At 44.9% G+C, this 25,874-nt stretch overlaps 1 protein-coding gene across 1 annotated transcript in view; it reads right to left on the reverse strand.

The window, feature by feature from the left end:
- Positions 1 to 17,829: 17,829 nt before the first annotated feature.
- The window catches only part of PDXK (pyridoxal kinase), a 40,625-nt gene continuing 32,580 nt past the window's right edge, over positions 17,830 to 25,874 (reverse strand). Inside the window, exons 8-11 of the mRNA XM_063393098.1 lie at positions 24,091 to 24,202; positions 22,945 to 23,081; positions 22,316 to 22,382; positions 17,830 to 21,576 (exon numbers count right to left, since the gene is read on the reverse strand). Of these exons, the coding sequence (XP_063249168.1) occupies positions 21,464 to 21,576; positions 22,316 to 22,382; positions 22,945 to 23,081; positions 24,091 to 24,202 (429 nt within the window). The 3' untranslated portion in view covers positions 17,830 to 21,463. The remainder of the gene's footprint in view (positions 21,577 to 22,315; positions 22,383 to 22,944; positions 23,082 to 24,090; positions 24,203 to 25,874) is intronic.

Below are 25,874 nucleotides of genomic sequence, written 5' to 3' on the forward strand. Positions count from 1 at the left end.
GCTAGGTCACCAAGGGTTCTTACCAGGCAAAATAAAAACAGAGAAATCCACCACGGTTCTCCCAAAGTAGCTGATGTACCTTGAAATCAGTTATGAAAGCACTCTTCATTTTGTGTAACAAAACCTTTTACTTTAATCTCCTCATTTCAAAGTGCCTGGGGTGTAAAAAAATGAGCTCTTCTAAGTTCTGATAAATGTGTCAGATTTCATGGCAGCTTCATTGGGTATTTAAGTCCAGTTAATTTCTTACAAAGTAAGAAAATTTCCAGTGACACTGGATTCCCTATGTTCCCCTGCAGGCACACGGTGCCCAGTCTGTGCTCTCTCAGTAAGAGTTTAAAGCACGTGTAGAAAAAAATCTCCTGCAGACTTGTGGGGGAGGAGGCAGTCTTTGGTTGGAAAAGATTTTTTTTTTGTAAAAGACAGCCTTTCCCCCAGCTGAACCCTGAATCTGTTAGTGTAGTCCCTGTCCTCAGATGGCTAAAGAACCTCTCCTGGATGTGGGTCTATCCTTGCCTCTGCATTATTTCTCTGACTGATACCATGGGAGAGGCTTAGGTTTCATCAACAGTAAAGCAGACTGCTATTAGGCTCCTGGATATCCAACACTCCAGGTTTTTTCCATCTGCTGTCCTTTTGATCAAATCAGATGCTCATATTATTCTAGGTGTGAGAAGAGAGGCAGACCAGCCTCAGATGAGTTTGATACCAGTTTATTTGTTAACAAAATCACACAAAGTCCTGCTTTGATGGAGAAATTGTCAAGTTTTCCTGCTACCCATGCTAAATATCCTCTAGCTGGCATTTCTGCCCCTCTCAGGTGGCCTGGTTTTTGGTCACAAATGCCTATTCAACCCCTCTTCACATCTTCATGTATATTCACTTAGATATCCCTATCTCAAAAAAATAGCTAAAAAAAATGTCTGTACAAAGCAGGTTAGAATCCTCAACATTTACCTTAATGAAGCTCATCAAGAGGACCAGAGCCAGTAAACCCCTGGCTAACAGGGTCTGAATTCCAAGTCAGGAAACCATCCAGCCTGTAACAACACAATACAAAAGGTCTCAGCTCTCTCCTGTAAATGAGCACATGCATCAAGAGGCAGAGCAGTCTACCTTGCTGTTGTTGTTTAAATTTATGGGGGGTCCCCGGGGAGTGCCCCCCGGAGACCCCCGGGGTCTTTTGGGGTCGTGGTGTTCCCGTGCTGGCAGGCAAGGAGACTTCAGACGCCGGTGGGGTGCTGATGAGGTGAGGGTTTATTCACTGAGGGAGAGGGGAAGGGGGAGGGGAAAGGGGGGCAGAGGAGAGAGGAGCGTCCGGACGCCTCCAGGGGTAGAGGGGCAAGAGAGGCAGAGCCTTCTGCCTTGGCATTCTTATCACAGAGGTTCAAAGGGGCGCGGTAACATTCTCCAGCCAATGAGGTTACAGATACAGGATACTGCAGGGAGGATACAGACTGGGGATAAACCATACATTTTCCAAGGGTGAGCCAGAGCAAACCATTTCCATAAAATGCAATCCCACAAGTCACCCTTTTTTTCTTTAAAATGTGAGAAGAGAAATATGACATATGACCATTAACAATTTAAAAAATGAAACAGTAATTACAGTTTTGCAGCATGAAACCAAATACAATTGCAGTAAGGATTATGTTATAATTGCAGTAGACGGGTTATGTGAGTTTATATTGCAAGATTTGAAACAAGTTAACAAATTTGTTTGAGCCTTTCCAGCGTGACTGGCCTAATAGTGTCTAGTCTTTTCCAACTGGCTTTTCAGACCACTACAGCCCCCAGCTTAGGCTGTGGCGCTGACTATGCTCCCACTCTAGGGACAGGAAAACACGTGGAGTTCCCCGGGCTCCACACACGGCTTCAGATTCTCCAGGTGGCCTGCTGCAGTTCCCCCATTGGGGCCGGGCAGGGGCAGTGAGGAATTTAAATCAACTCAAGCTGCCATTGATCTGTCACGGAATTCCCTTAAGGCCTGAACAGCAAGTCACTGACACTCACGGATCTGAGCCAAACCACTCCTTTCACTTTCCAACTGGTTCAACCAAAACAAAAGACCCCCAGTTTTAGGTCATCAAAAGAAAAACAAAAGAAAAAAACTACAAAAACCGTCAAATACTTTCTCAGACACCAATTTAGGTTATCAATTACCCTCAGAACTAACTGAGGACAGCATAAACCCAAAAGCGTTACAGATTCAATAGTCTACACTACTGAATCGCGCCTTACAAGAAGACAATCCAAAAACTGCTTCCCTTGGATCCACACTTGTGACCTGAAAAGGCTTCTGCTTTCTAAATTAGAAAACAGGGGAATCTGCAATATGAACACACACAAAAGCTAGAAAGGCATAATTGTAAAAACTACTTCATGGGGATGGGAAGGAAATGGAGGGGTTTGGGACACCCTGCTGTTTGGCCAGAACAGCTAGGGACAGGGGCAGAAAAACAGGGAAAGGGAATCAAAGTAGCATTAACAATTATACAAGGCTGTAAAACTGGTATTACAAATTCACTTTAGCTTTGGGGTTTGGTTTCTTAGCGTTTACCTTGTGGGACTTGGAAAGCGGAAGATGGGACTGAGAGCACGTGGCCATGGTGGCCATGCGGTCACAGCGCAGCACGTGGTGTCAGCCATGCCGTGCCGGGTTTAGCAGGAAAGGGTTAACTCTCGGGGGTTTGTTAAGGGAAAGGGGGTTAGGGAGAAGGAGCAGCGAGGGGAGGAGGGGGTAAGGGTAAGGAAGGAGGTTACACAATTTACAAAACCGAGTTTTGGAAGGTGCGGGGCTTGGGCACAACTGAAGACTGCTTTTTCCTTCTCTGATGGCTGTCTGGCTGTGTTCCTTTCGCTGCTGTCCAGGGCTGCTTGTCCGCGCGGCTTCTCCCGGTGCTGGGGCCCGCGCGCGCTGCGGCGGGGCTGGGGCCACGTGTTGGCTCCGCCGGGACTGCCCCGCGCCGCGGCCGCTGGGCTGGGGCCGCTCCTCCGCCGGGGCCGTGCCGCCGCCAGGGCCGTGCCGGGCCGGAGGGTGCCTCGCCGCTGCCGCGCAGCCCGCGCCGCCGAGCCGAGGCGGGCCGGGGCCGCGCCGCCGAGCCGAGGCGGGCCGGGGCCGCGCCGCCGAGCCGAGGCGGGCCGGGGCCGCGCCGCCGATTCGCCGCCCGCGCCGCGGCTGCCGCGGTCCCGCCGCGCCGGGGCTCACGCTGGAGCCTCGCCGTGGCGGAGCCGCGCCGCCCGGGCCGCGCCGCCCGGCGGGGCTGTGCAGCCCGCGCAGCGCCGAGGCGGGCCGGGGCCCCAAGGGGCCGGGACCCGGGCCCGCGCCGGGCTGGTCGGCGGTGGTGGGACGGCCGCGTGGTGGCTCACGAGGTCTCTGCGCGGTGGGGGAGGGGCCGCCCCGGGCCGCGATGGCCCAGAAGGGCCGCTCCACCGGAGACGGCACCGAAGCGGTGTTACCATGGTCCATCTTGCCCCAGGGTCGCCGATGCCGTTGCCCGACGTTGGTGCGTCATCTGTTGTTGTTTAAATTTATGGGGGGTCCCCGGGGAGTGCCCCCCGGAGACCCCCGGGGTCTTTTGGGGTCGTGGTGTTCCCGTGCTGGCAGGCAAGGAGACTTCAGACGCCGGTGGGATGCTGATGAGGTGAGGGTTTATTCACTGAGGGAGAGGGGAAGGGGGAGGGGAAAGGGGGGCAGAGGAGAGAGGAGCGTCCGGACGCCTCCAGGGGTAGAGGGGCAAGAGAGGCAGAGCCTTCTGCCTTGGCATTCTTATCACAGAGGTTCAAAGGGGCGCGGTAACATTCTCCAGCCAATGAGGTTACAGATACAGGATACTGCAGGGAGGGTACAGACTGGGGATAAACCATACATTTTCCAAGGGTGAGCCAGAGCAAACCATTTCCATAAAATGCAATCCCACACCTTGCCACACTGACTGCTGTGAATAAACAGATTAAAAGCTCTTCTCTTCTGTCCATATTAGCATTCTGAAGGAAGTTCCTCTAGTAAATTAAATCTTAAGTGAAATGCTCGTTAGAGGGTGGAGGTCATTAAAGCACATTGGAAATCTGCTAAAATGGGGGTAAAGTTGGAAGTACTTTTAATTAATTTAGGGTCAAATCATCCCTGGGATGTCAAAATGGTCTCTCACTGTAACCCCCAAAACTACACTTCCAAGAGAAAGGTGTCAGGCTTTACAGGATAACAAGAGGCAGGAGGTAATGAGCAGCTCCACTTGTGAAGATGAAGCAGGGAGAGCAGCACACAAATTCTCACCAGCAGAAGGTGAGCCAGCCCTGACAGCTGGGCTGTGTCTGCTCGGGCTACCAGGGCTTCTTGCTTCAAAGCCTGCCAGTAACACTCAGGGTGCCAGGAGCCTCCCAGAGCAGATTTGGGCTCACAGCACTCACCAGCCCCTTGGGTTGACCACAGCAATGCAAAATAAGAGCCTTGAAATGGTAACGAGCTGCAGATCTCTGTCTGCAGCCACAGGGCTCTCAGTATGTCAAGGGATGTGGCAGAGAAAGGGCCTTTTTCTGCAAGAGAACCAGGTGAAATGATGGAAAAGCAGGAACTAAAACTGACCTTTCTTTCCCCAATACAGCCAACACTGCCCCATCTTCTCCAGGTATAAAGGGATGAGATGGTGCAGACTGCAGAAATGAAGCTCATCCATCATGCCTGTTTGAGATCTGAGGGAAAGGTGATTAAAACACCTAGAATTTTAGAGATTTGATGAAAGCAGCTAATCTCACATTGCAGGACAGGTTCTGGGTTACCCTGGGAGAGGCTGCCTGAGCTGCAGCCCAGCTCTGTGCTGAGGAAGGAGCAAACAGCCCTGTCTGTCCCAAGGCAGGCAGGGAGTGCTTCCACCCTGTGCTCTTTACCCACATAACATATCAATCATTCAGGCTTTACAGAACAGAAGGAATTTACTTGCCATGCACTGATTATTGGGATATGCTAATGAGCCCTCAGTCATAGCTAGATAATTGCAGGAAGCTTCTGAGACCTTAAGAATTGCATCTCTAAAACCAGATGTTTAGATAATGAGGTCCTCAAGAAACCCAGCTAGCAGTAATTAAACAGATAACAAATTTAACATTTAACAGCAGCAATTACTATTTTTTTTTTCTCAGCAAATTACCACTAAATTAGAAATCGCCATTTCTTTGCCCTGTGGCTATTTTTGAACTCAAAATGACAACAGGGGGAAATACAGCATCTCACAAAACCTTTATTTCTCTCTGTTTTCACTGTGGGTCCAAAGCAGAGGAAGGAGGGAAGGCAAATAAATGTCACTGAATTAGAGGTAAAGTGATGAGTGCTGGGACACAGAGAGGGGTATGTGGAGAAGATCAAATAAGAAATTTCAGGAATGTATTAAAGAACTACAGTAAATTGGGTGGTGGTGAGTCAAGGAGAACAAGATCTAAATGGTCCTTATAGAAATTACCAGTGCCTGACAACAAATGCATCCTCAACAGGCAGAGCTGATTGCACAGAGAGAGAAGTCAGGGACCCCTCTGAGGCTGCAATGCACATCAGGGCACCTGCTTGGCAACAGGGCTTCAAATCCCTGCCCAAAATACACACACTTGCCCTGGTAAAGCTGGAGGGTGGCCATGGGAGAGCAGGAATATAAAAATTCAGATTTGAATTCAGCATATATCAACATTACAAGGACAAAGAGCAGCATCAACGCTGCTCTCTATCAACAGATAAAAGCAGAACTCAGGGAACGTGACTTGCAATATTTTTCCCATTTTTGTAACTGTCTAAAGCTCTTGGGACTCCTCTGGGATGTTATTATATCATTGGGGGCTCTTACTGGAGAAGGTAACAAACCTAGGGAATTTGAGGAATGAGGGAAAGGCTGTGCTGAGCAATGGGTTGGAGATTTTTGCTGCCAAGTATCCCACAGAGGATGAGAAAGAAGCAAACACAGGCCTCTGAGTAAAGGTTTGAGTACAGCAGGGGCTGTTAATTAATGCCTTTAGCATGTCATGATCCACATTTGCTGAAACGGGAATATCAAGAGGGAACATCATGCACAGCCTGGATACAGGCAGCATTTGTAGCAGCTGTGGAGAGCTCACTCAAGGATTTAATGTTGGACAGAGGCTCTCTTGTCTCCAGTTTATCTGTTCCAGCCCAGGATGTCACCCTGCTCATTATCAGATTGAATGGGGAGGGGTCTGGGGTACAATTCTCCCACTCCACCCCAAGGTCCTGCAGTTTCTTCTGTTTTTATACTGAGTTTGGCTTAGTATTCAGTCTCCCCCCTTTGTATTATTATTATCAGGGTCACCCTGTGTGTTTCCATCCATTCCTCAGGGGATGTTATTCCTCTGATCTGTGCAGTGTCTGGGGGATCAGGACACTGCACGTTCATCACCTCAAACTTTCCTCCCAACTTTTCAGTTTTTCCTCCTTCTCTTCCTGTTTCTGCAGCTGCCCAGGTTTCAAAGGCAGTGATAGCTCAGCTGCTTTCCTGCCTCTGTTTCTTCCTTTAGGTCCCTTTTACTGCCATTCTTCAGGAACTGACAAGCAGCTGTTGGGTGGCTGCCTAACATTTTACAAATAATTCCATTTCCCTCCTGTATGTGATCCCTGACCACCTTTATTTATTCTTGCACAGCTTTCCAGTCATGCCAGCCATCACAAATGCACTCTTCTGAGGGGTCAGGGCTTGGATTCCTTCCCTGTTTTTGTAAGGAATCAGGGAATCACCTGCCATCCTGCCCACTCTGCCCATTTGTTATGCATTACTGGTCTCAGGTTGCTCGAGGTTTCACCATCAAAGGTATTAGCAGAAGCAGGTTAAATATGAATTAGTAAAAGTGGGACTTAACAAAATTTGATGGCAAGGGTCACTCTATTACTTACTACACTGATGAAGCACACAAAGGAAAATTGAGCTGAAATTGATTTAGAATGATTTACACACAGACTGAAGATGCAAAAGGTTAAGGACAACCCTCCCATTGATCAGAGAGAACCCTCTTGCTTTCTAAACCCCTGATTAAGCTTACGTGAGCTAGATCCAACCTCAGTCTCAGACTTCATCAACAGTTTTTATCTAAAAAACTTTATTTAGCAGCACTTAATCATTGACTAAACATTTATGGAGTGAATCAATAGGATTTACTACACTCACAATAGTGATTTAATTATAGATCTGAAATACCAATGTTTATACTATACTTGTTTTAGGGATTTAAATCAATTAACACAGGCATGCACACAAAGGAAAAAAATAAAGAGAAATATATGGATGAAGGATTAAATATATAAAGGTATTCCTGTTAAAAATTCCCCTTGAGTTCAGTGAAATACTTCAAATATCTTGCTATTTCTCAATGGGCAAGGGTGGAGCCTTGGAATTTCATTCCAGGCCTTGTCAGCTTTTGATGACTATCCTCTGAGTATGGAAAACCTGAGCACTGGAAAACTTTAAGAGGTGTCCTGATCTCTTGCTCTTCATGCTAATCTGGCCCACATTCTTTAGTCCTTTTATCATCTTTCTCTCAAACAGGGAGTTTCCAGCTTTCCAGGCTTTTATCTCCTCTCTATCTTCTGGTTACTCCAACATTCTTGGAGGGTCATAAATTTAAGATCCCAGATATCAAATCTTCATCTCCCTTTGGCTGTGTTTATTGAAGCTTGTCAGGGTGAGTTTCAGCAAACCTAAGGTTTGGATGATTTCATGATCAAAGTAACAATCAGGATCTGTGAAGAAACTCCCAGCTGCTCACACAGGCACTGGCAAATGATGTAAATTGGGATGAGTTCTGGCTGCTCCATCTTCCCTCCACAGGGCTTATAAAAGATTCCCCCAGGCTGACCTCACAGTTCTGAGGTGGGGTAAGAGCCTTCAAGAAAAAATGATGGAAAACCACAGTCATTTAATAATAAATCAAGACCAAAATCAATTTATAGTCATTGAGGTCATGAGTTAATGCTTTGGATTCAGCCTCCTAATTTTAGAATGAGAACCACTTTGCAGATCTTCTCTCTCAGCCTTTCCTTGGCCTTTTGCAAGCCCCCACAGGCAGTGTAGCAGCTAATTAAAAATGTCACTTAGGGATGCAAAAAGGATCAAAGGGCTTTCCAAGAGCCAGCTGCTCTCATCCTCCCCAGAACTCTCATTCTGTGCTGCAGCTCCTGTGCTCAGGACAGCACCCAGGACTGTCCTGTGTCCTCAAAATCAGCACTTTAGGGTAAGGCCCATTAATTGCTGAAGCACAGCCTGAAATTCTTGACTTCCCAGCACCCTGGGGAGAGATGTGAGAGATGTGCATTCCCAGCCTGCCACAGCAGCACCATCCAGGAATTGGGATTTCCCATGGGGGCTGCAGCTTTAGACAACTTCCTGCAGGCTTTGCACAGCAAGGTCATATTTGATAGAGAGACACAAGGGAGCTTTCTCAAAAGGAGGGGAGCCTTTTACTTAATTCTGATTTGTCCTGTGTTTCTGCATCTCTGTTATAGTGACAATTGGCCATTTTGAGATTAATTTTGTTTAGTTTGGGGCAATTTCCTCTTATGGGTGGGAAGGGTCATTCACTTCTCAGGGGAAAACTCACCAGCTTCAGTTCAAATGTTTGTGAGAGACCTTAGGAGGAAGGGAGAAGGGCTGGGTGGGGATGGCCTGGACACACCATTTTTAGCAAGGAGGGACAAACTCCACTGTCCTGCTTTGCTTTGGAAGAGGTGCCCAGCTGGGGTGCCTGGAGGGAGGGATGGCAGCTCTGAGCCCAGGTATGAGTGCAGCACTACCATGACAGACCACAAAAATGCAAATAAATCCCCTGCTATATTTTCTACAGCTGTTAAATACACCACAATAAAGGTATATTTATTTGGAACATTCAGAAGCAAAACTCAGACTTTTCTTTCCATTTAAGACTGCTGGGTTTTTTTCCTCTTTGCATTTTTGTCCAGTTAACACCATGGATATTTTCCTGCACATTTCCAGTGCACCATGACTTTGTTTCAAGAGGTTTTTCCCACTCACCTTCAACAATTCTGGGCTTTCTCTTGGGGTTATCCACAACCCCCATCTCAGGCAGTGAGGAGCACCCCTCACCTCAGAGAGGGGAAGAGCAGTCCAGTGTTTGGGGGGTTCCTGGGGTCTCTGAGAAGGGGGAAACAGAGAAGGAGAAGTTCCCTCTCCCAGGAGCACTGGGACAAAAACAGGGACTCCATTCACCTGCCAGCCTTTGCAGGGCTGGTTAGCCCAGGTTTGGCCACCATCAGAGCACTTCAGCAGGGCAAAGGTGAAGTCAAACATTTCCTACTGGTCTGATAAATCAGCAGCTGCACCATTTCCCAGCTATTGCATCATTCTTCCTTCATGCCTTCCTCTGCTCTGCAGGAAGCCTTTGACAGGCAATAAAACAATCCCTGAGGAGTGTGCTGGGGTAAGTCAGCTCCACCCAGATGCTCTCAGGATATTCCCCAAAGGCAGGGCCTGGAAGAGAAGTCACCTCCCTCCTCCAGAATCATTCCAAAATCACCTGGGCCCAACAGAAAGGCAGGAACAACCCACTCCTTAACCCATTTATCTGTCTGTATGAAGTGAGGATTTCACTATCTGTCTTTACAAGGTCACAAGAAATGTCTTAAACACCTGTGCCCTCCTTCCAGCCTTTGCCCCTGCACTATTCCTGGCAGCCTGGTGCCTCAGGGAACTGATCCAGGTGAAAAGCAATCCCATTTTTAGCTAGCTGTGGTTTCCAGCAGGATCAGCTCCTTGAAATAGCTCACCCTGGGCTTCCTTGGCAGCTGAAGGGAGGGCTCTGGAGTGCCCTGCACTGAGCCCATCCCCTCAGCTGCTTTGAACCATGTGTATTTAACCAGCAGCACGTGGAAATTTCACCACATTCCTGAAAACCTCCTCTGTCCCTGCCCCTGTCACTCTGACCCATCCAAGGCACCCCTGTTGCAGCCAGTGCTGCTTATCTGTCTGCTACAAGAACCTGAACTGTGTCAAGGGGGTAAAAAAGCTTCAAAAATACTGAAGAATTATTCAGATCCAGGGAATAACACAGGTAACCTCTAAAAGTGTGACTTAGATTATTTGGGTGTGTTTGCTCTTACTGAGGAGCACCTGGGGGTTTTTTGTAGTAGTGATTTAGCAAACTGTCATTTACATGTTAAATTCAAAACTCAACCTTTACTAGCATTAATAAAGTTAGTTTTTGCACTCAAACAGCTTTGTTGGTCAAGAGGACAGTCCAAAAAACCCCAGCTGGAGGAGCCCAGGCTGAAGAAGGCACCTGAATGTGTTGATGCTGCATCATCACCCAGGACCCAGCTGTGAAATGCTGGTAGCAGTGAAGGGAGATGTTAAATCCTCCCTGGTTTCCCTGCAGCTGAGGAATTGCTGACAGCAGCTTTAACTGCCTTTGTCCTAGCAGGCAGCTAATGAGCATCATGAATAATGCCGTGGCTTTCCAGCCCTCCTGAAGCCATTTGTGAGACCTGACTCATAATTCAGCTCGAATCAAAAGGCTGCCAACCCTGTGTATTACCCTTCTGTTCATACTTTATTATTCAGACTAGACTTCGGAATTAAAGGGGGGCTAATGGGATAGGGAGGTGGTAGTAGCTTTTATTATTTCACTAAAATTCCTCTCGGTTATGTGGCCTGTAATGATCTTCTGTTGTGTTTGCAGCTAAACTTATTTGTCAAAGGAAAACAGGGGTGCAAAAAGGTCCTCCAGGAGGTAACCAGCCTGCTGCATGGAGAGGGCTGGGCAGTCACAGTCCATGGCTGGGACAGGAAAGTGAGGACTGCAGCTCCTTTCATCCTCAGCAGCACTCCTGGGGCATGAACAGGGCGTGCAGAGCTCACAGGCAGAACGAGGACTTTCTGCAGCAGGTAAACTCCCTGTTCAGGGCCTGAGATACATCCAGAAATTCTCCCCAGAGTCACACCCAACTCCTAAGACTTTTCCTCCTTACATTATGTTCCCCCTGGCTGGCTGGTCTCTGCACCACCACAGCAGCATTCAAACCTGTCACAAGGGGCCAGCAAGAGCAGTGTTTGTCACCCAGTTCCTGATTCTCAGCTCTCCTGGCTCAGGGAAAGACCTGGCTGCCCCAGTGGCTTGCTTTTTTTCAGGAGACACTCCTTTTTTTTTTAGGACAGATGAGTGTCCTAAAAATGGACAAGTGTCTCATATCCCCTGGGGTATGTAGATAAATACAGATATAGATAGATACAGACAGATACCATGGAATCACAGAATGGTTTGGGTTGGAAGGGACCACAAAGATCATCCAGTTCCAACTCCTGCCATGAGCAAGGACACCTTTCACTAGACCAAGTTGCTCAGGGCCACATCCAGCCTGGCCTTAAACACTTCCAGACTGGATGGAACATCACAGATAGATGGATAGAACTGGATAGAGCTCTGTACATCTCTCTATAAACACTAATGTATGCACCTCTTTGCCTGTGTGCACCCATGTGAATTGACTGTGGTATCATTGTTATCATGAATCTGTAATTAAGTCACTGTTATAATTGTAGCTAATCCTACTGAGACACTTTTAAAATGTTAAATTAGTTGATGGTTAGGAGTTGCTAACCCCTTCTTGTACCCTTATCCTTTTGTATCCATATCCTTTACTCCCTTACCCTCCTGCATCTCTGGCCTCTGTGTAAATCATCCTAAATTGGCTCTAATCTGATTTTCTTACATGTACTTCATCCGTGTCCTAAGTAATAGAGTCGCCTTTGCCACTGAACTCTAATAAAAGTTGCACTCTCATAAATTTATATTAAAACCTGCTTCTTGCCAAGGCCTCTGACAGTGATTCTCTGCTCATTCTCCCAGGGCTGTGCAGAGGGAGCAGCTTCAGCACTTTCCCCTCAAATATTCAAATCTGTTCAGACCCTTCCCCAGCTGCTGTTTGTTTGTGTGAGAAATGGGAGAAACAAACAGATGAAGGGGAAGCACTGGGCAGCTCCCAGAGCTCTGATACCTGGTTTTGGTGAGACTTGGAATGGATCCCACGTTGGGAGTGCTGGGATGGAGGGTACAGGCTCAGGAGAGGCAGGTGAGGGGTAAGGGAGAGCTTGAATTGTACAGCCCTTGCAGATAGTGGTGATGTGGTTTAGAGCCTTGGAGTGAGGGCTGGGGGGATGGAAAAGACAGGAAATTTGTAGTGGCTGTGCATTACTGATGGCCCAGAATCAATGAATTATTCTACAGGCACTTAGGAGGAATTTCTGGACCTCCATCCCTGTGGAAGATTTCAACTTCCCAGACACCAGCTGGGAATATCATTCTGCTAAGATGAGCAGATCTTGGAATTTCCTGACTTTTGTAGGAGATAACTTATCACAGACACTCAGTGGGACAACTCCCAAAGGTGCCCTCCCAGATTTGCTCTTTGTGGATAGCAGAGGACTCTTGTAGCATGTGGTGGTTTGTGGCTGCCTTGGCCACAGCGATCATGAAAAGGCAGAGTATAAAATTTTCAGTGTAATGAGAAAAAAGGACAGCAGAGTTGCTGCCCTGGACTGCAGGAGAGCAAACTTTAGGCAGTGCAGGGAGCTGTTTTCATGGAGTACACTCAGAATCTGCTTCAGAGGGTTTAGGGAGCCCACAAGTGCAGGTCAGACTTTAGGAACCACCTTTTAGAACCACTGTGGTTTGAGTCAAGCACGTGGAGCAGAAGGCCAGCTTGGCTGAACAGGGAACTCCTCATGGAGCTCAAGAGGAAAAAGAAATTATGCAATCTCTGGAAGCAAGGTCAGGCTTCACAGGAAGAGCACAGAGCTGTGGCTCACATTTATAGGGAGAAGACACAAAAAGCCAAAGCTCCATTAGAGCTGAAAGAGAAACATCACCAAGGGAAAAAACCAGAGACCCATGTTTAGGAAAGGAAATGTATTTTATTGAAAAAAAAAGTTACATTTCACTTATACACCATGAAAATACTGAGTTGTGTGTTATTTTCATAAGAAGAGGTCAAGACTTGCACAAGAAAACCACATTCTTTATTACAGCATTACTCCACGAGATGAGGCTCTGGTGGCATCTGCACTGGGCATTTTCACTAAACAGTAGAGCAGGGCTAAATGTGCTTTGGGTAAAAACCCTAAATATTGGCCTCTTCCAGGTGCTACTGCCTGTTGAAGACATGGCACTCCTTTGGTCAATACTGAATTATTTCTGAATTAGAGACAAATCTCATCGTTTCTCTACTCACATGAGTCCTAGGCAAATTCATAGCTATCCCTCCCCTCCATTTTCTACAATCTTGATTTGTTTTTCACATTCAGCCAGATAAAAACGTGTTAAAGCAGTGTATGGGCTGCCAGTCCCCCATCTCCCAGAAAGAAAACAACACTGAAAGGGGATGCACTGCACTAACAAACACTGACAGCAAATGGCAGGATCATTGGATGGTGCTGAATTCTCCAGGGTTTCCTCCCATCACTGCAGCTCCAGCAACAAGCCCAAGTTTCCTCCCTACCAAGGCCTGTATTCACATCCAGCACGTATCAGGCACATGGATACACGTGCTATCCCAAATGCAGGACAGGAGTGCCTGCAGGTGGCATCCCAATGCCATCTGTCACAGCTGTGCCCCAAGGACTGTGCTCCAAGCCAGCTCCATCACTCCTCTGAAAACCCCTTGTGAACTAGAGACCTCTGGTGTGGAAAGTCTCGCCAATCTGTCAGTGGAAATTAATACTAAAGCCACATAAATTCCCAGGTATTTATTGATTGATTGATTGATGTCATTTTTAACTTGCTTAAAGGGGGCAGGAAGGAAAACTCTGACACCATGCAAGTGCTATGAAAGCAAACTTGACATTTTCTCCACCTGGATCTCCCCGTTATATTCCCTATTTAGAGCACTGATTTATTCAATGCTGTTTTCTGCTCTGCTAGGCACAAGCATCACACAGGTCATTAAGAACAGCCACACCAAAATTTTTAGTACTATACTTTTGTGACACAGGGGATGGGATGGATTGAGAACCCCAAACTCTGATTACTGAATCACCAGCTCTTCTTTCAAGTACTTTGCTCACAAATATTCCTTTTCTTTCCCATTAACTGTGCAGCTCTCCTGCTCACCCAGCACCTGGCTGCTAGGGAGAGAGGCAACTCCACTCTCCCTCCTTTAGGGCAGCTGCATTGCCCAGAGCCTCTCTAGCAGCAGCATGGGCACTTATCTGGTCCCAGGATGAGGAGGTTAAGAGAATTAAAGAAGATCACAACTTCAGAGGTTTTGACTGGATGAATTCCCCACTGATTTCAGCTCCTTCATGTCCCTTGTTATGGGGACAGGCAAATCAGGGACAGCAGACATGATGGGAGAGGAAGATTAGGACACAGTTTTATGGTGTAGCTGAGAGGGACAAGTTAGATCTACTATAGCAGCTGATAATTGTCTACCTTTCTTTTCAGAAGCACAAAAGCCAAACCTGAATCACCTGAATAACATCACACTTCCAGAGTGTCTTGGTTCTCCATGGCCTGCAGAAGAAATCCAAGGGAATTACACTGCAGCCAGGAAAGCAGGGGGGTGTACACCAGGAGCTTCAGGGTTGTGCTGAACCACAGCCTTGGTCCAGCAGTGCCCAACAACCCCTCAGCTCCCCACTCACCTCAGCTCCCATCTGCTCAGAGTAACTCCCCACATTTCCCCCACAGGGGAATGCAGGCAAAGCAGCCACTCTGCCACCCCCACGGGGATGCTGCACCCACAGCCTCCCAGGGGAAGAAAAGCCAGGCACCACAAATCCCCAGCACTGCTGTTCCCTGCCAGCCTCCCTCCTCAGCAATACATCATTCATTCATCTGGGTGACATTTCTCCTGCTAACTTAGCAAAGCAGAAGTGCTTCTCTCTTAACACATCCAGAAATCAGGAAGTCTCGGGAGAAAAACTCATTATGAAATCTCCTCTACTTTTTGCAGTGGTGATTTATTCACAAGAGTGGTGAGGATGCTGCCACGTTAATGAAAAGGGACATAAATGATGCTCAGTTTTGCAAAATCACCAACTGTTCTGGTTGGTAATAACATTTATCACAGGACAGTGCTCCAAAAAGTCCTTTATGATGCAGACTCTTGTGTTTTTTACAGATACCCTGAAGTTCAACCAAAAAAATGAATGTGGACAGTATCTGGACAGTTGTGCTCTAGCCCTGGTCTCCCAGCCATAAGAAACAAAGACTTAGTATGTTTAGCAAGACAAAAAAAAAAAACCCTGCTCTGGTTTTGAACACTATGAATTGCTTTGCCTTTTGACTAGATGGGATTTTATCAGTAACTCTCCTCTCCTGAAAGGTATTTGTGAATTTGAATTCAGAACAAACAACTAAAATTCTGCACGCTGTTACAGCCGACAAACCACAAGGAAAAAAAAATCTTTACTTTCCCCATTTGTCTTTTCATTGTCTGTGCACAGGTTTGACACAAGCTATGAATTAGGCCAGGTCCCTACAATGGGAACAAGCCATTTCTGTTCCATCTCTTGGCTTGTCCATGTATATGTTGCTATTAAACACTTTTAAGACCTCCATGTCTTATTTAATTAAATAAACAAACCCATCCCCAATTTTTAACCTAACCTAGATGCATTTAAAACTTCTTTCCAATGCAAAATTTCAGGCTTATGCCACAAAGCTTACCTGATTTTAAAATGGATAAGGTAGCAATATTTAGGGTTTTCTTTTTAAACAATGGTTATCTACCATCCTATTGCCTCTCTCTACAATCAAGCATACAAGCCTTACTGCAGGAAGGATACAACTTGTAATGGCCAACCAGAAAAATACACAAACACTAGAAAGCCTACAGTTTCATCAGAAATGAAATCATTTGCTATTACACAGAACTTCATTGTTTTTTTCTGGCACAGAAGTTGTTGAATCACTACACACGCCTCAATGACAATCATTTAAGATGTGTAAACAGGTAACAGGTCCACCTAGTTGGTACAAAGCACCACACAAACTTTAAGTACATAGAAATTTTGCTCATAAATATTTCTTTGTTTAACAATTCAGCACTAAAAAAATATTACTTAAAAAGGCATCTTTTAATAAGTTATTCATTTTGTCCAGGGCTGGTGGGGTTGTACTATCCCTACTATTATTACAGCCACCTGACTCTCTTTCCAAACCATTTTACTTCTCTGGAAGAAAAGGCTATGTGTGGCTGGGACCCAAAGCTTCAGCACAATCTATAAAAATATAATTCTTTAAGACCTTCTGCTCACATCCTGAAGGCCTACTCAGCCAGCCCCCCAAATTCTGCTTCCCACCCCTACCACATTGCAAATAAAGCTTCAACATACACACACACACACACAGAGTACATAAATTACACTCTTCTACACACAGATTTTTTCTAAACAGCAATGCAACCACGAGGGCAATAGGTAAGTGTGATTTCAGTGGTAACATATGGCACAGCCTTCTCATATTGCTGGTTTTCTCTCTCTGAATAATGTGCTGCCTTATTCACTGCTCTGCACATTGGATTTATTACCATTACTTGCACTGTGGAGGCACTGAATCAGGGATGTGTGCACATTTAGCAGCACCCTATCTGCCTCGAGGTCCTCTGCTGCTAGAGCAGTAAAAGCACCAAACTGGTGGCACTGGGGCTGTCACCTGCCACTGCTTTCCTGGTGAAGCACGTGGGAGTTTTCCCTGGCTGTTGAATGCCACACCACATGTGGCATTTCCTTCTGGGAAATGGTGAGAACCAGCTGGGTCTCTCCTGAAGCAGTGCTGACAGCAGCAGCCCTTGGCTCAGGGCACACTCCCCCAGTGGCTGACTGAACCTTGGGGATTTACCTGAAATCTGCTCCTGCATGTGTGAACTCACTGGTTTACTTGTTTATTGACAATAATGCACTTTCAAGAGTTTTCATTTATTTGAAAGAGCTATTTTGGGGTGTGATTGAACATCTCGAAGCTTGGTTTCCACGGCTGACAAATGTCTTTAATGGACAAGTTTTAGAAAGCTACAGAACTGCTCAGCAGGCTCCCACTTACCAGGAACATGAGGAACATGCTGCTTTCAGGAAGAACAGCTCTCTGATATCTAATCCTGGGATTCTAAACAGGAGTGGAACAACTACAGTCAATAAACCAGCAAGGGGATGTAAAAGGGATGTGTATCCCTTTATGAAGAAATATTTGTACCAGGCTGATCAAAATTTGTAATGTGTCTCAGCTTTTAAAAGCATTCTTTAACTGGGCAAAGACCTTTACTTGGGAGAGGTGTTTTTCTTTAGTATAAATAGAAACCAAACCTCTCCAGTGGACACGAGTGTAATGTCACAGCACTTTCTGCTTCCTTAACCTGGATCCCTGCTCTCCTCCTCCTGCAAAGCACCACACTGGCAGGGGCACTGCTGAGTGCTGGCAGAAGCTCTTGTTCCCACACCAGGAACATTTGTTTCCCACTCCACTGCCCTGTGTGTTCTACCCTGCACAGTGAAGGTAAAAATTCAGTGACTGGAGTGCAGTTAAATGCTGTACAAGAAAGAGATCTCTAAATGAGTTATAGTTCTTATTCTAAGCCCCTCTTCTCACCTCGTTTACAGGAAAAAAGAGCACTACACCATGAGGTCCTACACTTACAAGAAAGAGGAATGCAAGGAAATGGTGCAGAATGCCAGCAATTTTCTTCCCATGAAATATCCTTAAAAAATAAAAATTAGGACAACAAGGATGTTACTTCCACATCCATATTTACAGTAAGATGATTACAGGGCACAAATGTGCTCTCTTCCATTAACTACCCTTTCTCTATCCTAGGACATAACTAAGGAAACATTTAATTACATCCACTTTATTCAGCAAGACTATCAAACCATTCTTGTGCTGTTTAATTCTGAAATGATTAACATATTTAAAAATAGGATCTAACAATTGGTGTGTGCACAGTATAATAAACGTAGATACTTTTATTACAATCTTCCTTGCCACATATTTTAAAATAAAATTAATCAATACAATCACCATAACAGTCTTAGACAAAAAAATTAACACCATCCAATCAAGACATAGTTAAGATACTCAAAAGGCAGTATGAGTAGCTGGAAACCTTGGTCCTCCAATCCTTTTGTATAACACATGGATTATAGATTTCTCCCCACTTGAGATAAAAATCAGCACATAAACATTAACAATTCATACTGCAGGTTTCTGAAGTGTTTCTATTGAGCGTGAATAGCACTGCTTTTAGCACAATGTCTTTATGCACGTTTCAATTCTCAGCATGTAGAGACTAATCCAGGCCCAGAGTAGATGGTTTGTAAACAACTTTTGGTCTCTCCTACACAGGTGGCTCCAAAAACGAGTGGGTGGACTTGAGCAGTGGCCACAGGCACTGCAAATCACTGCAGGAGAAGGGGATCCCACACAAATTAATTCCAGAATGAAGAAAGAATGTTAGGGAAGCGGAGTGGACACAAGGTGTTCACCTCTCCCATGCCTCCAGGTGCTGCAGCATGAGAAGCCTGGTGGCAGTGAAGCCACCAGTCCCTGCTGGTGAGTGCTGGACTGCTGGGTTACACCTTTCATGCTCTCAGGATGGCCTGGGGAGATCATCCCTTATCACAGAACTCTCTGGGCTAAAGTGCTTGTTCTCCTGTCATCAGTTAGGACCTAAGCTAGTTTAGAGTAACCTTTTATCTTTAACTAAAGGTGTGCAAGTGAATCAGACTGGTCAGTCTCCTCCAAGCCCCTAAATAAACAGAGGGCACTGTCTGACACAGACACTACAGCTGCATCAGACAGACAGCAGAAAAGATGCAGCTATTATATGCAGGAGGAGCGAATGAAATATTTGACAGGACTGTGCTGAGTCTCTGAATTTTGTTCTGCACATGAGCTTTGTGTAACTCTAAACAAATAAAAATGTGTACCTTGACATTCAAAAATACCTGTTAGCCTGCTGCGGTTACAAAACATTAGCTACAGAATATATTTACAGATAATTTCTGATGTTTGTTCCTGGCAAGAGATGTTAAGCCCAATTCTTCACTGAAGACATACACCTGACCTAATCTAGATCGGGTCAGTGGGAGTTTAAAACAGGTATCACATGAGCAACCCTCAGGGACTCAAGCAGATGAAGCCAGCAGCCCATTACTACAGGATCCAGCTACAGGATTTCAGTTCCTACTGAAATAAGAACTTTTGCAAATTAAACACTTTAGTATGAATATTCTTTTTTTTTCTTTCTTTTTTTAACATGGATATGTCACAGATTCTAAGGAAGGTGTGAATTACTGAATGGATCCATTCTCTGAAGAAGTGGGAAATTATTACAGCTGACAGGTATAAACTGCTCCAAGAAACATATCACTTTGTCTTTTATGTTAAGATCATGGCTCACCATAGTTCACAATTACAACCTTGTTTGCAAGATAGCTCCAAGCTTCCCAAATTCCAAGCTTCTTTATTTCAGAGAAAACAGCCCTTGCCTTTCTCTCAGTCCTCTTGGGAAGTCTGTTTATTCTAATGACAAAATAAATTGTGCCTTCTCACATTTACTAAAAGGACATTGACCATTGCCTGTACAGGCAGGGAAGTTCAGGAGGGACCTCTGGAGATCCTCTGGTCCAACCTCTGAGCAAGATGGGCCAAGTACAGCAGGTTGCTCAGGGCCATGTTCAGTCAGCATCTGAGTGTCTCCAAGAATGGAGACTCCACAACCTCTCTGGGCATCCTGTGCCAGGGTTTCATCACTTTCTCAGTGAATTATCTTTTTCTAATGTTTAAATGGATTTTCCTGTATTTCAATTTGTGCTACTGTTTATTTATCACTTCCCTGGGCACCACTGAGAAGAGTCTGGTTCCCTCTTCACTGCTTCCCATCAGACACCTGTACACACTGTCAAGGTAGTTCACATCTTTTTACAGGTTGAGTATCAGCCATGAGCTCATATCTCTGTTACTGACTGCTAATTTTAGCAACTGTTCACAACACCAAATTTATTATTCCCAGAAAGTCATTTCATGACAGTGGTTACTAAAAGCTGTGGCAGTAGAGTCACGTTTTGTAGATAAATTCCTGCTGATTTTTTTCCTCTGAAATTCTCAAGTAACAGGATTTTTTTTCACTTTCAATGCCAAATGCAGGAGAGGAAATCAATCAGAAATGCAATTTCCATCCCCTTATGCAGTCTGAGACAAGTAAAGCTCATCAGCTGGATCTGGATTTAACATCACAGTAGACTTTATCTTGGGACAAGCAAGAACATGGATCCTATACAGAAATCCTATGGAAGTGTGGGTGGCCAATCCCTGTCAGCAGACCTGCCCTGCTGCTTTAGTATGTGGCTGTGATCCACAGGACACTGAAATGATTAAAAATCCCATTTTGAAGCCTTATCAAGCAGAATTGTGCATTAATAACAACAGTAATAATAATAATAATGTATTTCTGTAATCTCTAATAGGTATTGCTTGCAGAGACAATATGAACAAGTTAATTTTTCTGTTTCACTGCATTTGGTAAACACGTGTAACTGACCAGATTTACTAAACCAAAAATACTACTTTTCCCACATTGCTTCACTGCTAAGGCTGCCAGCAGTTCTCACTAATGTTAAGTGAAGTGCCCGTGTAGTTTGTAGCTACATCCACCCACGATGAACAAACCAAGGCAGCCAGATTTCAGGTTAAGAGCTTTCTCTTTTGCCTTCAGTTAAGAGAATCAAGCCTGGCCTCAGAGGCCACACCTGTAACCAGTGCTACTGAATAAAGGCATGATCTTGTTAATGAAGATGTTTCTGGAGCAGCTTTTGGAGGAAAATCACGTGGGCACCCATGGACGTGAGAAATAAGCAGCCAGAACCTGTGACAACTGAAAGTGAGCAGCTGCTCATGGATAAGAAACAGGAGCAGAGATCAGCAACGTGAATGACACCTCAAGGTCACTTCAGAGTACTGAACATGCCACACATCTTCAAAGTACTCCTACACACACCCAGAACTGTGTGTGTAGCTTTAACCCTGCTTAGTTTCATAGCAGCTGAGATACTGAATACCAGAGTAGGTAACCAGGTACCTCCAGGAAAAGGGAGCATGGAGCCAGCTCCATTGGCACTAGATGCCATCTTGAAATACATTTTCCAGTCAGTCAAGCATTCCATTAGCAAATTCACATCTACAGTCTTTGGCAAGGCAGGAACATTGCTCTCTTGCCCTGGGTAATCACACAGACTAAGTGAATCTGACAGACATTGGGATACCTGGGAATATGCTTCAATGCACACTAACTGTTCTGTTTTTAAAACTGAGCAAGGCCAGCACATATGTTTGAGAGTGGATATCTGCCTATGCTGGGCACTATTTCATGAAAGTCAGGTTTCTGTCACAGATCTAAGGCAAATATTACAATTTACAGGAAAGAAATGAGGACATCGATACATTGTGCGTTATTGGAGACGTGGAGCCTTTATAACACGGTGGCTTTCACTATGATCTCTGGGTTTTCTATGTCCTTTTTGCTTTGGACCATTCTCAGTTCCAGCTGGGCTGAGTTTGGTTTGTTTCCTTCTCCAGCTTGCACTAAAAAGATGACACCAGAATGTCATTAAAAACAGCAGTATAAAAAGAAACAAGTTACATCGTTCTGTTACCCCAGGATTTTCTCTACCTTCCTCCCTTCCCCGTTTTCCCTTACTGCTCCCTGCTAAAAGCTTCCAAGGTTGAAAATCCAGGTCAGCACTGTGATTTCTTATCACCACTGCTCCACACCTCTCTCTAGGAAGGAAACACAGCTCTGCTGTTAATTAGGAAGTCACACAGACGTGCTCAGAGAACCCACAGATTTCCTTAAGAACTGAATGATGGGAACTCCAAGAGGAGAGAAGCTGAAAAAATCTGCTCCTCTCATGGGCCAACACAGCAAAGAAACTATTACTGGTTGATAAACTCTTCTCAGTGCTTAACACACACTCAGAGGGACAGTGGGTGAGCCACACTGAAGCAGGAGCTCCCTGGCACACCAAACTCAGGCTCTCCTCACGTTGTGCAGGTTTTGCAGAGCTGAGTCAGGCACAGTCAGCACGACTGGCACCCACCACAAGCTAAACAGTGACATCTGCAGTCGGCTCTCGTCAAAAAATGAGCCTGCAGGACACAGCAGGAACATGCAGACAGAACTACCAAGCTCTCATGCTGTAATTTCTCTGCCTGCTTCTGCAGCGAGGGGATGCCTTTAATCAGGAAACCCAGAAAGCTTCTTGAATATTTCTTGTGATGCCAATCCAGACAGAACAGGGGAACGAGGTCTGGATGAATTTACCTTTTGCACTCTTGATGGTCCTTTGCAGAACATGCTGCATGGCTGACACAGTCTTTTCACATGCCACCTGCATCAACACAACATATTCAGGGTTTAGTAAAACTTCACCTTCCTACTTTAATATTACTTAATATTAATCAACATTATTTGAAAAACACTGCTATTAAGAGGAAAACATGACTGACAAAACAAACATGATGACTACTGTGCAATACAGAGTTTAGGAAAAAAATGGTTTTGACTTAATTCTCCCCAAACATGTATTAGAAATCATAACTGTATCGAGGACTCTATGTCCTTAAGGGAAAGAAACAGAAAAATGGATTTGAGAAATTATTTTCAGTGCTTATTATGAAGATAACAAATGTAATCATAAGCATGTATGCAGTCTGTCTCACTAGAAAGAACATCTTATTTGGCAAAATTACAAACTCAATCTAACTGAAATATGACTGTTTAATGCCCCTTTTGGCAAAAGGGAAATCCTCTGGCTTTTTCTCTGAGGTCAGGGAAAAGAAAAAGCCAGAACAGAAGACAGTATTTAAATAATGTCACAGATTAGAAGTTTAAAAAAAACTCAAGAGAAACAAGGTCCAAACTTGCAGAGAGCATAGTAACTTCTCCCCCACCTTCAAATTGTTTGGGTGCTTGTGTGTCCATGCCAGAAGCATAGCAGCAAACAAGTCTCCTGTTCCAACAAAGACAGCATCCACTTTAGGAGACTCCACTCGAATTCTTTGTGTTATCCTGGTACCATCTGCTTTAGCTGCAACACAGATCCACAGTTAAGTGACACACCCAGCAACTAATAGCAATCACTAGATAATAAATACAATAGCAATCACTAGAATTTAAAAAGAAATCTTCTTAAAAGTCATCATCAGATTTGAATTGCTTTGCTGTTTGGAACATAAAGGAGTATTGTAAACTTTGTACCAGCTCTTTTAAAAGGCACAACCTTCCAAAATTTGCCCAGCTTGGGACAGCATTTACAACTTCCATACTGTACAAGAGGGAGGAGGGAGCTACCACCTTCATTTTTAATCCCTCATAACTGTGCCTTTCTCAGGTGGAAACACTGTGTGACAGTCTGAAGGCACAGTGAACCCTGGTGACAGTACAGAAGGGGATCTAGAGAAGAAGCAGAAGGGTATTTTATAACCTATCAAGGGAGGAACAATCTGCTAACAGGACAGTGTGGCTCTTCAGAAATGCATTCAAATACTCAAGTTCCTGTTTTGTATCCTAACTACCAGAGTCACTACCAGGGGCTGTAAGAGTCCCAATAAACCTGGCCCAGGACATCCTCCTCCTCTGCCCAGGAGCTGCACAGAAGCTCAGGCCTGGGCACAAGCATCCCTGCCTGAGACATGGTCCAGATATTCCTGTGTACAGCCCTGCTGTCCTGATATACTTACTGAATTTTCCAGATTAATCTCAAAGCTGGCTTGTGTCCCTAACTCTGGACTGTCACTGGGGCCTGTCTGCCCCCACCCCCCTGTGCTGCTCACCTTACTCAGGTCCTGGGGGTCTGTGCCCAGAGGGTGGGGACAGAATCCTGCCTGTGCTGTGATCACACTCAGCTCTTTCTTTCCTCATGGAGCAGCCCCAGTCTCACCACTCCTGATATTACTGCAGGACAAGGTGCTCACTTAGGAATCTGTGCTCCTTCCATGCACTACGGATGGGCCTGATGAAACAACTCCTTCAAGGAGTAACTGCAAGCACAGACAGTTCAGAAGAGAGCACAGGAAAGGAAGGAGCTCCTGACTTACTTTTTCTGTGGCTTCCCAGAGCAATCAGGTAGTCGTTTCCTAGAGGCGCCTGTAGATCTGAGCTTGTGATCACCACAGTCTCTGGTCCCATGGCATGGAGCATATCCATGACCTTTCAGCATGCAAAAAGGCAGAATAAGTGAATGCAAATATGTGTTGATTAAACTTTCATTCATAGTACTGAGGATTTTTAACAAACCCCTTATTTTGGCATCTTTTGCAAAGAGGAAAAAACAGCCTCTGTTCAAATAATCCATTTGAATTAGGGGCATTACTTTGAAATAGGGGAATCAAAACATTCACATTTAAATGAACACACTTGTTAAAATATACAAGCATTTCTGTTTGTGTTATCTTTGGATGCTTCTCTGGAAAGAATACTCTGTTTCAGCTGTGATTAGAATTTTTGCCTGCATCATGTTTTCAGAACATATTATCAAAAGAATAAGAGAATAAATATACAAACATGTGTACCTGAGCTGGCATCTTGAAGCTTTTACTAGAAAGCCAACAACTCCAGGTTATGAAATCTTATTTAGCTACTACTTTTAGAGTTACCAAAAATTAAAAAACCTAAATCACAGGCACAAGTGTGTCTATCTCAATCTTTTCTCATTCTGTTTCAACCCCAAACTACAGCTATAAATTATGTACCTTTGCAGATGTATTTCCACTCTGTGTTCCTCACTTAAACTCATTAATACTCTACCTCTGACATCACAATTGGTTGTTACAGACAGAAGTGATTTTGATTTCACAGCAAAAAGAATGACTTCAATAATGAGTTTAGTATAAAACATGGATAAAATATTAATTCTCCCAGAACAGTTGAACTAAAACCCCTCTCAGGCTAGCTATGACTCATGAGCAGCTGAATGATAAGGATTTATTTCTGCTATTTTTAATACTTTATTGCTTTTCTTTCTTGTCTAAGCCTCCAAGTTTCTTCAGCTGTCAGACCTCTTTGCACAGATATCGGCTGGGTTTTGAAGAAGCAGTAAAACCCCCAGCATACACTGACACAATCAGTCTGTGCAGTAATATTAAAGTAAATTTCATTTCTCAGTCGCAATTCACCAGGATCCTAATCTCCACTATTTCTAGTTGTAGGACTTAGTCCTTTCTATGTTAATATTACATCATACCTAATTTTATGTTAGAAGTCACTACTGTCATCACAAGTCTTGTTAAGGAAAGGAAACCAGGCATGAAATCATGGAAATCAGTGCCAGAATTCCTGCCACCTTTAAAGGGGACAAATTTCAGCATGGATTGTTACTCAGACCCATATATGGCATGCAGCTAGAAAGACAGAAATTAAAATATATATCCTGCAAATAACTGCTCTAAAAATGTTTCTATTTCTACATGTAATTCCGTCTCTTTGGCAGAGATTTTTTTAAGCCCATCACAAATCAGAGCTATGGCAAGAATCAGGCAGAAGACTAACTGGCAAAACTGTTTAGCACATGCAACTCATGTTTGCAGTTGAAATATGCAAATTTAAAACTAATGGCTGCTCAGCTAATGATGTTCTTCTCAAGACTGGTTCCACTGGTGAGGACGAGAACAGAAGAACTGAGTTGCAGATTGCAGTCACTGGTGTGAAGCACAGCTCACCACCCTCACCCAGCACAGTGGGGTAATGTAAAACTGGGGGCAGTGGAAATCTCTTCAAAGAGATGCAGCTGCTTCCTGCTGTGAAGGGATGGTGACCAACCCATGTTGTTTGATGTTGCTACAGCAAAAAACCAACAAATATTTGGGCTGACAGACCCCCAGCT

Source organism: Prinia subflava, chromosome 3 (assembly GCF_021018805.1).
Source record: "Prinia subflava isolate CZ2003 ecotype Zambia chromosome 3, Cam_Psub_1.2, whole genome shotgun sequence".
Taxonomy (NCBI): domain Eukaryota; kingdom Metazoa; phylum Chordata; class Aves; order Passeriformes; family Cisticolidae; genus Prinia; species Prinia subflava.